The sequence below is a fragment of the Typopeltis vanoorti genome, chromosome 10 (assembly GCF_054136105.1).
Source record: "Typopeltis vanoorti isolate ZY-2024b chromosome 10, IOZ_Tvanoo_1.0, whole genome shotgun sequence".
Taxonomy (NCBI): Eukaryota; Metazoa; Arthropoda; class Arachnida; order Uropygi; family Thelyphonidae; genus Typopeltis; species Typopeltis vanoorti.
Genome location: NC_143558.1, coordinates 89,524,549 through 89,538,089, shown reverse-complemented (window position 1 = coordinate 89,538,089; position 13,541 = coordinate 89,524,549). Strand labels below are relative to the sequence as shown.

The window sequence follows — 13,541 nt, the reverse complement described above, 5'->3', positions numbered from 1 at the left end:
ATACTTACATAGATCTTGCCAGGAAACACTCAGTAGGGAAATACCTCTGTAATTCTCACATACATAGTATATGGGTACTATGAGAGCTCTACTCCAATCACCAGGAATTCGTCCCTCAGTCCAGCCTTTCTGAACTGCAGTGCAGCCACTGTAAGACTCTTATACCACCATGCTTCAGCATTTCTGGTTGAATATCATATACTTCTGCTGCCTTTCCACATTTCAAGCCTTTGATGGCTTTTTCTACTTCAGGAATACATATCCAAGTATGGATATGTATTCCTGTCTGCATGCCTGGTCAGTGTTTTTTTACCACTGTGCTGTCATCACTACTTGTTTCATTTAGCAGTTTTTCAAAGTAATTACTCCATACTTCAAGGATATCTTTTTCTCCCGTTTTCATGTCACCTTTATCATCTCTAACTCCTTTTACAGCACTCTTTCCTCCATTTTTAAGCTTCTTCAACAACCTCCAGAATATTTTGCCACCTTCTTGATATTTATTTTCCATATTCTTGCCAAAGTCCTCCCATGACTTTTGTTTAGCTAGTTTTACACAGTGTTTAGCTTTCTTGCATTTGTCTCTGTATTCTCTAAGAGCACAATCTGAATTATTTACCAGGAACTTTTGATATGCTTTCTTCTTTTCCTTCACTGCCTCCTTAACTTCCTGTGTCCACCATGGAATTCTAATTTTTCTATCCTTGCAGACAACTTCACCACATGCCTCTCTAGCTGAATCAATTAGGGCTTTCTTGAAGGCTTGCCACTGAATCTCCAAGGTTTCATTCCTGTTCTCAAACTCTTTCATTTTTTCTTCAATAATCTTTGTGTATTTTAGTCTACAGTTCACATCTGAGAGCTGCTCAACTTTTATTTGCTTTAAAACTTTCTTACATGTTATTTTTTTCAATATGAAATTCAATTTTATCCTGCTCAAGACTAAGTAGTGATCACTTCCAATTTCAAATCCTCTGTACACTCTGGTGTCCTGCACCAGGGAGAAAACATCACTATCAACAATAACATAGTCAATGAGACTTTTCTTATTCCTTGCCTCTTCTCTCTATGTGAATTTGTGCACATTTTTATGTTGGAACATGGTGTTAGTAATAACCAGTCCATGTCCTGAGCAGAAATCCAACAGATATTTGCCATTATTATTAGCTTTGCTCTTTTCTTCAAATTTTCCCAAAATATTTTTGTATGTCTCACAATCATTTCCTACTCTGCTATTTAGATCCCCAACAAGGACCAACTTTTCCTTTTTCGTTGTGTCAGTTGCTTTTACTAAAGCCTCAAAAAATTCCTCCACTTCTACCTTAGTAGAACCTTCTGTGGGACCACCATAGGCACACATAAGTCTCATTGTCCAGTTCCCTATTCTCATATTTGCCCACATTACTCTACTTGAGACTGACTGCCATTCAAGAAGGTTAGCCTCTAATTTTGTGTTGAATACTATGGCTACTCCTTCTTTTCCTTGATTGTCATTTCCTGAATATAACATTTTGTATTTATTGCTCAGAAAGATCTCACCAGTTTTTGTCTTTTTTGTTTCAGTGTCCCCTATTATGTCGATCTGGTACTTATCTAATTCCTCAGCTAGCTCCATTTCTTTGCCATTCAGGCTTCTTATGTTGATAGTACCGATCTTTAACTCTGGTGATGTTGAGTTGGGGTGTGTTTTCAGATTTGTTCCAGTAGCTGACTTTTCGCTGTTCACCCTGGTTCCCTGCCGAAAACAATGGGGGGCTTGTTTAACCAGGCGATGCCCCAGCCAGCATGAAATTTTGTCATGTTGTACCATCATTTTTTTTATTTTGGTTTAACCAATACGAATACAATTTGGTCGGCTAAATCCCAAATTGCCAGCCCATCCTCGTTCATTCAGTATCCAAGTAGACACCCATCAGGGTGTACCACGAGAAGGTGAGGATTGGACATTAGATCAGAAGCCATAGTCGGTTCTCCAGATTCCTTTAAAGGCTATGTGGAGGTCTCCTCTCAATTATACAGCTTTGACTCTTGAGTACCACAGCCAAATACACACAGAATTTATTTTATTTTATTTTTTATACACCTTTCTAATTGATTTATAGATATTCGAAACATTTTATTCTGATATTACTTTTCCATGATGACATGGTTTTTTAAACATTAATTTCTCCAATATCATAATTTAATGATTTATATTTTATCAGGAAATAATGCAAATGAGAAAATATACAAAATTTGCTCATTTGTAATAATCATGATTTAATTTTTCAGTATCGGAATATTAAAAGTTATCTGGTACAATTACTTTGGAAAAATAATGAATTCAAATAAAAAGAAGGTGCACACATGTTACCTAGCAGTATTTGTGTGTGTGATAGTTTGGAAGGGCAGGGGGCATCAAAGATGAAATACAATTTTTATTCTATTGTGAACATTTTGGAAATAAAATTTCATTTTGACACATGCACTTATACATGTTTCGAATAATAAACTGTAGGGAAACTATCGCTACTTCAAAATTGCCGCATAATATCAAAATATGTACATAACAGTTTACTTCATGATAGCTGTTCATTTCAGTATCTAATGAGCGATTCCAGGAAACCAAGAAAGTTGAAGTGCAAAGAACTACAGATTATGTTATAAATATTATACATTATGTGATATGATTCAAGATTTACGTATGATTATCTATAAGGTAATATTGTAAAAGAGCGAACCTTCACACAATCTGTGAACTAATTTTCTAACTAAGATTATGAATAAAAAAAAAAAGAAAACAATTTGTAACAAATGGAGGCTGTATTTATTTTAAGATTCGGATTTTTATTAATTTATAAAATAATTATCTTGAATCCACTTCTGGGTGAATAAAATGTATTGGCATCTAAGATAATTAGCAAAAAAAAAGAATAAAAATGATAGTGGCATTGTTCTCCAGAGTGATACAATCATCTTAAGTGAAGAAATATGAAAGGATCTCTTATTTGCATTAAAAACTATAATTATATGGTAAAACAAGTAGCACAAAAATGTAACGTGTAGGTAATATAATTTAGATTCCAGTTACTGAGCAGATGGCAAGCAATTGCTCTTCTGGCAATAGGTAGCTGAACATAGTTTACTATTTACTATCAGATATCACTTTTGCATTCGACTCTTATCATTCTCATCAGTGGACTCGAGTAGCATTCGCTGAATCTTTTCAACATCTGATGGATTATCCTGTTGATATATTTTTCCAGCCATTTTTGACGGTAAATGAATAAAAAATAAACTCAACCAATACTATACTGACATCGGAGTTCACGGTATCTCTCAGATACAATTTACTATCAAATATCACACACCTCTACATAACACATGTTAAACCACTTACTTCAATTTTCTAGCAAATGATGCTTTCAGCGAATGTTTTCTGCGATGATTTTTCCTGTCTACGAATTTCCCCCCCACGATGATTTTCCCTCTTGATGAGTTTTCCGTGCAATGAATTGTCCGCGCCGCGATTGATTGTCCATGAACCATCTGTGACATCTGTTACCAATTGGAAAGAGTAGACCATGCATTCTACAGCTGCCCTCTTGCTTTGTATATTTGGAACATTATGTAATGTGTTGGGCATTCCACTATTTACAACAGAACAGGTTATTTTTTTACAATACCCACCACCTGTCAGCAATGGGAAAAGAAATTTGATTTTTATAATTAACGAATTAAAATATCATTTATGGAAGGTTCAAAAAAGAAAACGGATTTGAAAACCAGCAATATGACATCCAAATGCTTTATAATATTGTATTGTGGAAATTTTATTGTTCAGTCAGATGTTTTTTGTATTTAGAAAGAAACATTCTAGGAGATATCAAATTTATCACTACATGGTGTGGATCACCCATCTTATGCAATATTCACCAGGGGGAGATAAAATTCTGTCTATTCTTGCTACGAGAGGTTTTTAAATAGTTCCATCCTCTTAATTCAATGTATAGTCAATTGCAGGGATGACTGGAGAGCAATCCCAGGCAGAGAAGGCCAACTCAAGGCAGTTAACCCAGATGGGGCTAACCACCTGGGTATCAGTCATTTTTGTGTTTTAGTTTCAATTGGTCTTTTGGTTGTTCATCTATATGAGATTGGTGAAAAAAGTAAAACTGATAGCCCTTGGCTATATGATGATATAAAAGAGCTGAGGCCTTTCCTCTCATGTTATCTATCTGTCTGTTTTTTCTCCTAATACTATCAAGCTCTCTTTCACCCCTATACTAACTACTCTAGGCCTATGATGAGCAACCCTTTACTTTTTCACCTCAGTAAAGGTTGGAACCAGTCTGGATAGTGACCCTTCCCATAATGCATAGTATTATACATGCCCATAAGGATATGTGCTTTGCATTATGGGATACTAAGGCAAATGATGTGAAGTCATTAGCTTCTGTATACGAGTTGCTCTGTCCTGATTATATTTCAGGTGTAAACTTTGTTTGCTTACGCTTGGATAAAGGATTAAACCAAGTATATAATTTCTTGGTATCTTTAATTTGCAGAGAAACTTAATATTGTTAGAGTTGTGGGGACAGACTTCTGATTTTAATGATTACCTCTCCACTTTCTTAAAGCAACTTTTTATTAATTTTTTGAAAAAGATATGGAGAAGATATGGATTCTGTGGCAAATACGAGTTATACATAAATACAGAATACATGAAACCTCAGAATTCTGTTCTGGCATGACATAGTATTGGCACTAAACTTAGTATCCGGTGGGATGAAGCTCGTCTTCTCCATAGAATCAGTTTTAAATATGAACACCTTTTTTAAGACAGTTGCAAAGTCCTTTTAAATTGCCCAAATCCGAATCGGAATGATTGACCCCCCCCCCACCAAAAGTTTAGGAGATTCTCATTTTATGTAACCATCAAAAATAGTTTTTAATAATATTATTTATTAATATATTAATTTCTGGCTTGCAACAACAGTTTTTAATTGGTAAATTGACTGTTGTATGTACCTTGTATTCTCATTTCTTTGATTTGCTTGTTTTTGTGCCCTGATGTACTGTTATTTTCAGTACGAAATATCTGTACTTCCATTTCATTAAAGTTAATTACTGTGGTTATCGTATAATTTGTTGTTTATTTTCAGGTGTAGAAAATACATGGTCTCTTAGCTTCATAATGCTGGTATGCAGTTCAAAGTCAATATTGCTAGAGGTCTGATCTGGCATGAGCACAGCACATGCCAGATCAGAACTCATTTGACCATATATCAAGTGGCACATTTTTACAAACTTTTGAATACATATAAACCATTCATAGAAAACAGGAACTAATTTATTAGTCATATAAATAAATTACTGCAACTAGTTTCACCACCTAAAAGAGAACTGGTGGCTTCTTCAGAGCTAGATGCATCCAAACAAATATAAATACAAAGATCACAAAGTCAATTAAACACCAAAAATCCATTTACAATACAAATAGATGAGTTCGTGCTAGACAGTAACCGTAAAATGCATGGCATTCATTAACTATCTGCAGTTAGTACTAGAAGGTGATTGTTGGAAAAATTGAAATATGTAATGTTGAAAAATTTAATGGGGGATTTCCATATATCACTTAGTGTCAGTCCTTGGTTTTTACTTAGTGATCCTTGCGAATGGATGACTGTAGCAGATTCCTTCAGAAGTTTAGAATAATAAGTTCTCTTCTAAATAAGGCATGGTTGAAAGGTTCCATCCAATCAATGGTTAGAATTAGAAGTATGGCTGGCCAAACCAGGTCTTTCTTTTCGTTTATGATCAGCATCTGCAACATGTTCCTTTTTTCTTACCTCAAATTCTTGCCTTGTCTGTGTAATGTAGGCCAAACCACATACTAGCATGGAATTTTATACCTCTGGGAATTTGTAGAAAAGTGGGCTATCTTTAGGAGACCTGAGGAGGATATGAACATTGTTTCATCATGCTGTTTCTTTTCCTCCAGTCTTTTGCAAATATCACTTTTTATTTGCTTTGTTTATGAACACATTCCTCTTTGCTACATAGCCATTATATCCCTAGCCTACAGATAGTCTGAAGAGAAATCTTGCTGTATTCAATGAATGCATTTGTTTATTATATTTGTTTTTTATTTTATTTTATTAAATGTTATTTTTTTTTATTATGAGAATTTTTATTTAATTATTCCCCATTTATGCTGAGTGTTAAGAAAAATGGATTAATTTCTGTATGGTGATGTAATTTTTTGTTACTGAGCAAATAACAGAATAATAATGTAATTCTGTTCTCAGTTTCAGAAAAGACACATTCATACAAATACACCTGAGAGGGACAGAGGAGACTGTTTGTCCTTGGTGGAAGGTAACAAGAAAACTAGTTGTTGATAGGAAAAAATGTGAGCATTAAATTATGTCTCTTAAGAATCTTTGAAATTGGTTGAGAGATTCTGACAACACAAGAAATTGGGAAATCCATACAGTCTCATGGTTCATAGGAATGGGCTTTTTGGATCACATCTTGCAATATATTCTGCTGTACTATGCTAGCACATGGCTTGTATCTTTTGAAATCCATTGTCGATATTCTGCCTTGTTGAATTGTGTGTGCACTGATGATGAGCTGTTATTTTTAGATTGAAATATTTGATTTGATAACAGTCTTTAAATCTTTTGTGTTTCTGTGTTTCAGTTTTGTTTTACTATGTTACAAATGCCATTGAAATGTGCTGTGCATTATGTTGAGAGTCAGTATACTGCATTCCACTTTACGATTGCAGCAAATCACTTCCCCAACAGGAAACGACCAGTTTTGCCAACAGAAAATAGTCCCATCTTAGGATGCAATTAAAATATTGTTTGGACATAAAATTATGGGCATGTTTAGTCTTTTTTAATTAAGCAGAACATTTAAAAAATTAGTACTGCTTTTTAAAAAAAAACACGAAATTTAATAAATGCGTTGGCTGATTATTTTGACCAATCACATCGCTTCATGGTCATGCCATGATTTCAAAATCAGAACAAACAACATGTCAGATGATACAGGTGTTTCAATTGCAACTCCAGATTTTTTTTATTCAAAATTATCATGGGAAAACATTGATGAATCAGTCAAGCAAATTTTGATGAACATTTACACATAGCTGCAATAGCAACTATGTGTAACCAAGGAAGAGAGTGTAGCAATGGTGAATGAGCTGACCAGTGTTTCGTAGGGAACCCTCTTCGGTGTGAAAGCTGATAAAAAGAGGTCACACGTGCTGAAGACAATACCCAAAAAGCAGGCATGAGAGGGACTTGAACTTGGCCAAGGCCAAGTTCAAGTGTGAAGCACTTGACACCAAGATTTGATTGCTTTGTTTGGTGTGCCATTCGCCGAAAGATTCATGTATTTTTCTTCAGGAATGAGCAGCTCGCACTGAACAAGCTGATTGTTGAAGTCAGCAATGATCCTGATCTGCAACAAATATCAAAAACGACACTTTACCTGATGATGGAGCATCTTGGCGTCAGGTACATAAAGCAGCAACATGCTTCGGTCTTCATAGAATGAGAGGTTGTAATTGCTGGGCAACATCAATACCGTCGAGCATGGAGGAATATGCACTTTCCTTGCATTGAGTGGGCTGCAATCTTAAAATGGAACAGAGCATACCTGGACTAATTTGGCAAATATTGAAGTCTAATCAGTGAACACCTTTAGAGATGCTGAGTGTATCTTGGTAGAAGTCATTTTTTCTTATATACCAGTGGTGTTCAACCTTTTTTACTACGTGAGCTACTTTTCTATAAAAAGTTATTTGGCGATCTACTCTCTTATATAGATCACGTTCCCTCAACCTGATGTATGATTATACACAACTAAAAACTTTATTTGTGTATTTAAAAATTTATTTATCGCTTTTAATTATTTTTAATACAACAAAAAAAACCCAATATATTGGAATAAAATATTTATTTCTCTATTTTGGAAAACCAAAATTAGAAAAAACAACAGATTGATTACAAACTCACAAGTTACAGGAAATGCTGGTTGAATTAAAAAAAAAAAAAAAAAAAGTCAATGTGAAATTTGGCATTGTTTGGACCTCGCAATATTTTCATAGTCAAGTTGATATGAAGAAGTGGCCAATCGCAGACAATGATTCAAATGATCATTTGTAATTTGGTTTCGTAATTGATTTTTTATGACGGTCATATTTGAAAAAGCAGATTCTGACAAGTATGTCGATCCGAAACACGACAGAATTTTTCGCACAATATCAGTTAATATTGGAAATTTTTCATGTGCACACTTCCAAATGACTTCATTGTTTATTGATTTTAAATGTAAACTATTCTGAATGTTTATTATCTCAAATTCTACTTCAGCTTGGTTTATATCAAACAGCCCACCAATTTTATTTGAAATTTCTGTGACGTTCAAGTTTTCTTGAAATGGATTATTGATAAAAGATACAATCATTTCAGTTTTATTAAAATCTTTAAATCTTGAATTTATTTCTTCCTCAACTAATTCTATTTCACGAATAAATTCTTTTAAATCATAGCGAAGCATTTCTTGATTTTGTTCAAAAAATTTTAATAAATATGGGAGATGTCTAAATTCGCGGTCATTTATATTTTTCTTTAATAAAAGTAAGTATTGTTGGAAAGTTTTTATTGAACTTAACATGTTCAATAAAACGTAATATTGAACTTAACATGTCAATTAAATTTTTATCTCTACCTTGTAACTCTAAATTTAAATTGCTTAATTTCGTACAGAAATCTACTAAAAATGATAAGCGTAACAACCATCTTTTATCACTCTTTTGGATAAATATCTACTTTTTCATCAAGAAAATTTTTTATATCGTTAATTAATACAAGAAATCTTTCTAAAAATTGACTTCTGCTGAGTCAGCGAACATTATTGTACAACAGAAGTTCCCTCTCATCATCTACCTGTAATTTAAATAATCGGCGTTGCAGGGCTTTTCCTTGAACAGAATTTACAATTTTAAATGTAAATCCAAAACATCATTTATGTTTAATCTTTTACTACACAGTACTTGTTGGTGAATAATACAGTGGTACATTAAAAAATCTGGATATTTGTCATAGTTTTTACATAATAAAATGAAGCCTGATTTATTACAGGAGCACCATCAGTAGTAACAGACACAAGTTTAAAAAGCGGAAGTTTGTGTTGTTTCACAAATTCATCAAATGCCGAAAAAATGTCTTCTCCCCTAGTCCTTCCCAATAATGGTATAATTTTCAAAGTTCTTCTTTACTTAAATAATCTTGAAATACCATGCGAATAAATTCCATTAACCGAGCAATATCAGTGAAGTCATTTGATTCATCAAATTGTAACGAAAACTCAACACACTGGTGAATGTCTGACATTAACCTGGCCTGGAAACTTTTCTCTGGCAATTGGAACTCTTCCTTTCGGCAATTTGAAACCTTGTCTGCAACCTAGAAGTAGTCTTTCTAGCGATGTCTCGAACTGAGAAGCTCCTTTCTGGAAGCTGGAAACTCCTCTCTCAAACAACATGGATCCGAGCAGTCTCTCTGACGGCGACTCTGGACCGGGCAGCCTCCTCTCTGACAGCAATTCTGGAACCGGGACCCCTTCTGCTTGCTTGAGTCCTTTTTTATTAGGCCTCCTCTGAGACCTCGCATGAAGTTTGGCAACCCCTAAAGAATCGGTATGAGTCTTTCATCTTAAGTTTCAAGTTCGGCATGCCTTTTGTTCTCCTCCACTTTCTTTTGATTGTAAGTTGCCGGCCATCGGAAAGTCGTTTGAATTCTTCTGACTGACTTCGGAGATGTTTACACTTAGAGCCTGCAAGCCTTTCTCATACGTACAAGTTTCAATAACAATCTTTCTAATGCCGCCATGTACAGCTTCGGCGACAAAAACATTGCCTTTGTGTTTAACACTCTAAGATATTCTTATTAATGCAGTATATACAGTTAGCTTCAAAAGAGTTATTTACAAAAACATCTAATACAAACTATACCGAGACAAACAAAGTTTATTTTTTTACAATATTCACATGGGACTTAGCCTAAGTAAAAAATTAATGTAATGTGCTTTGGAATATTTAATATTTAAGCTACAGTTGAGTTTTTACACTTTGCTTATAATCGTATTCACTTGGCTCGCTGTTTGACTTCCACTGATCCAAATTAATTAATTTACCCGGACTTATAAGAAAATTACTGATTTGACAATTTTAACGAAAAATAAATAAACAATAGCAATACACTTAAAGCGAATTAAAAATAATACAAAATAATGATAAATAAAATATGTTTTCAGTTTTAATTAAATTTGTAAGTAAGGAGGAATACACAAGAGATCGACCAAAAATCGCTCCGCGATCGACGGGTTGAACACCGCTGCTATATACCAAGAGCAGAATGGTTATCACCGTATTATTATAATACTCTGGCAAGATTTTTGGTTGGTTTGAAAGTATATTATACTTCATAAGAAATTATATTCTCGTTATCTTTCTTATTTTTATCCAAATGTATAAAGAGAGGTTTGCATGTGAAATATTTTTGTTGCGAAGTAACCAGATACGGATGACAATGATTAGTTGTTCCTACAAATTATTAAAGCTCTATAATGTTCTTCTGAGAACTTCACAGTAGACCTTATCATCATCCATTTATACTTTCGCATAGGCCCACCAGTGTTATGTAGGCTTTCAAAACCTTATCCAACAGAATAGGATTATCAGCACTTATTCCTGTTGTGCTGCATCTGTTAATTATTACAACAACCACTATGGAGCCAGCAGTGCCTTGGGTGGTCTCATTCAGTGAGCAGTAACATATATTGAACCTTAAACTCCCCCCCCCCTCCCTGCTGCATTCACAACACAGTGTAACAGTGCAGTCCACTCTGTAAAAAGATATATTCCTTAATGCTCTTCACCACACCTTTATTCAACTTCCAAGAATGGCCTGTCATTCTTTTCCCTCTCACCTTCCACTCTCTTTTTATAATCCACTCTATTAAACTAGTGAAATACCCTTTCTAGTATAAACATATGTCACATCACTTCTTTTCTGCCTATTCACTTCTACAAAATCTACAATTTTCATTTCATTCAACTGATAATGTCTTATTCACTCATCTCTGGACCTCTCTCTCCCTCCAGTATTTTGACATCAGAATGGAAATCCAATGACCATACATACTGTCTGACCAATGCCTGTATTGGTGTGCTCCTTATTATAACAGCAGTACATTGTGTTTGCAAAACTTGCAGTGCACCTTCTAATTTTTAGACCATTGTCAGCCATCACTCACAGATCTTGAATCTCATCAACTTCCTGAAGCACACTTCCACAAATAGAGTACACAGCTTTATAACTCAGCCTTATATCTTTAATGTTAATAAGCACAACATGTTTCACTTATTAACATTAAAACTGCAACCCCCCCCCCCCTCATTTGTCCATGTTAAAAATCTATTGAAATTTTTCTGAAAGAAATTAACATCTGTATCAACCTGTTTTTTACAGTTCACTCTACTGGTCACTTTCCTTTTTTGAGACACTACTCCATCATACACAACTTGTTGATATTATTCAGAGAGCCACTCTTCAGTCCATCTAACCAGTCTGTTATCCATCCTCACTTTCCTTGTCTTGCACACTAGTTTGTTATATGGTAATTTATTATATGCCTTTGCAAAATCCTGGAATATTGCTATATACATCGCCTTTATCCAACACATTTGTCACCTCATCATGAAATGCCGGTAAGTCACTAAGACCTACCCTTCAGAATATGTGCTGACCATCATAAAGAATCACATGCTCATCAACCTAATTCTGTACTCTGTTCCTAACCGACCTTTCATGTACCTTAATTGCAGCTTCAGATGTACGTACTGGTCTGTAATTGAAAACTCTGTCCTAGAACCATACTTGTGCAGTGGCACTGTTTTGTCTTCTTTCTACTTAGGAACTATTCCTATTGCAAGGCTTATTAAGCAACTAGGTTAAAGGTATAGGTAACTAAATTGCACATTCCTTAAATTTGTATCTGTTCTCTGGCTGGTTGGTGTGTCTTACAGAAGGAAAACTCTGCCACCTCTGTATGAGACCACCTGACTTTTCCTCAGGAGAAAAGTCCTTTTAAAGGTTCTTTGCATTCTAAATTATTGAAACAGATGCCTTTCCAACCAAAAGATATCATCAATGTGGAAGTTCCATATCAACTTGCAGAATAAAATTTTTTGGGCTTTTACCGTATTCAAGAGTAGTAACAAGAATCAAGCAATACAGTTATTTGCCATTGCCATAATAAAAACAGTTGTATACAAGCAGGATTGTACTTGATGTATGTGTACACCTAACATGACTCTATGCTAATTAAGTTTTTAAATGGGTATTTCAAATATACTGAAAATATATCAAATAAAATTTGGCAATTTTTAAATTCATGATAAGTAGATCACTAAATTTTGTTTCCAAAGTATTGAGTAAATCAGTCTTTACTAAAGCAAAATTAGCATGTAGTAATATTTTTGTTTTGTAAGCACTACATTTCAAATATCCCAAGAAATTTACCTGTTGTCATCATATTCATCAGCAGCTCCTGCTATGTATCCTCAAGGGGGCAGAGTAAAGTATGTTATGATAATACTAGATAATTAATTTTAACATTATTACTAGTTTTGTATTCAATTTTCTTCTAACTTAATCTGCTCTTTGTTCTTATACTGTATTTTAGTGCTTTAAAGCACTATATGGATTGCACTATATAGTCTTTTTTCATAGTGTACAAGGCTGGATCTTTTGAAGGAGAATAAGACACCATTCCCAGAGGTTTTATATAGGAGGGTGTGAGCAGGAAAGTAAGGAGCATATTTTTTTTGCTTGGAGAGTGATGGATGAGTGGAATGCATCTGAGAGTTTATAGTGAGTGTGGATATGGAAACAGTGAAAGAGTTCAAGGCACAGCTTGATGAACTTAATTGGATAGTGAGTACTTTCTGCACTGAATCTTTAACTCCATGGCAGTCTGATGATGAAGATGATATCTTTCCTGTCTGTAAAAATAGTGGGATTCTGTACTCTTAAAACTTATTGAATTTAGTTCAATAATCTTTTTATTCAGTGCAAGATTTTAAAATTGCATTTGTTTATTTCAGGATGGCCCAAATTTCATTTTCAAGTTTGGCATCAGGATCAGTTTGGCCGCACAGAAATTTGGGGATGTGGATTTTGTCATGTACCTACTTCACCTGGTTTCCATAAGTTTAGCTGCCTTATCTGGCGGCCTGTTGGTACTCTACAAGAGCAGTTTTCACAGCATTTTCTTGGTGGTGGCATGCATCTGAGAAACTCAGATGTGATATACTCTGGTTTTGACAGGTATAAGTTACAGACTACTGCTATGGGAAAAATTCATATAGAAATTAATATCATAATGAGGAATTTTCAAAGGTATGGAGTAGTAGTATGAGTAAAATTTTCATGAGTACTTTTTTCAAACATTAGTAATCAAAGTTCGAACTCATTCAG

The 13,541-nt window shown here is 34.4% G+C and overlaps 1 protein-coding gene across 1 annotated transcript in view; it reads left to right on the top strand.

The window, feature by feature from the left end:
* LOC150102578 (B9 domain-containing protein 2-like) overlaps positions 1-13,482 on the top strand; it is a 74,778-nt gene extending 61,296 nt beyond the window's left edge. Inside the window, exon 4 of the mRNA XM_090398939.1 lies at positions 13,169-13,482. Within this exon, the coding sequence (XP_090255065.1) occupies positions 13,169-13,482 (314 nt within the window). The remainder of the gene's footprint in view (positions 1-13,168) is intronic.
* The last annotated feature ends 59 nt before the right edge of the window (positions 13,483-13,541 follow it).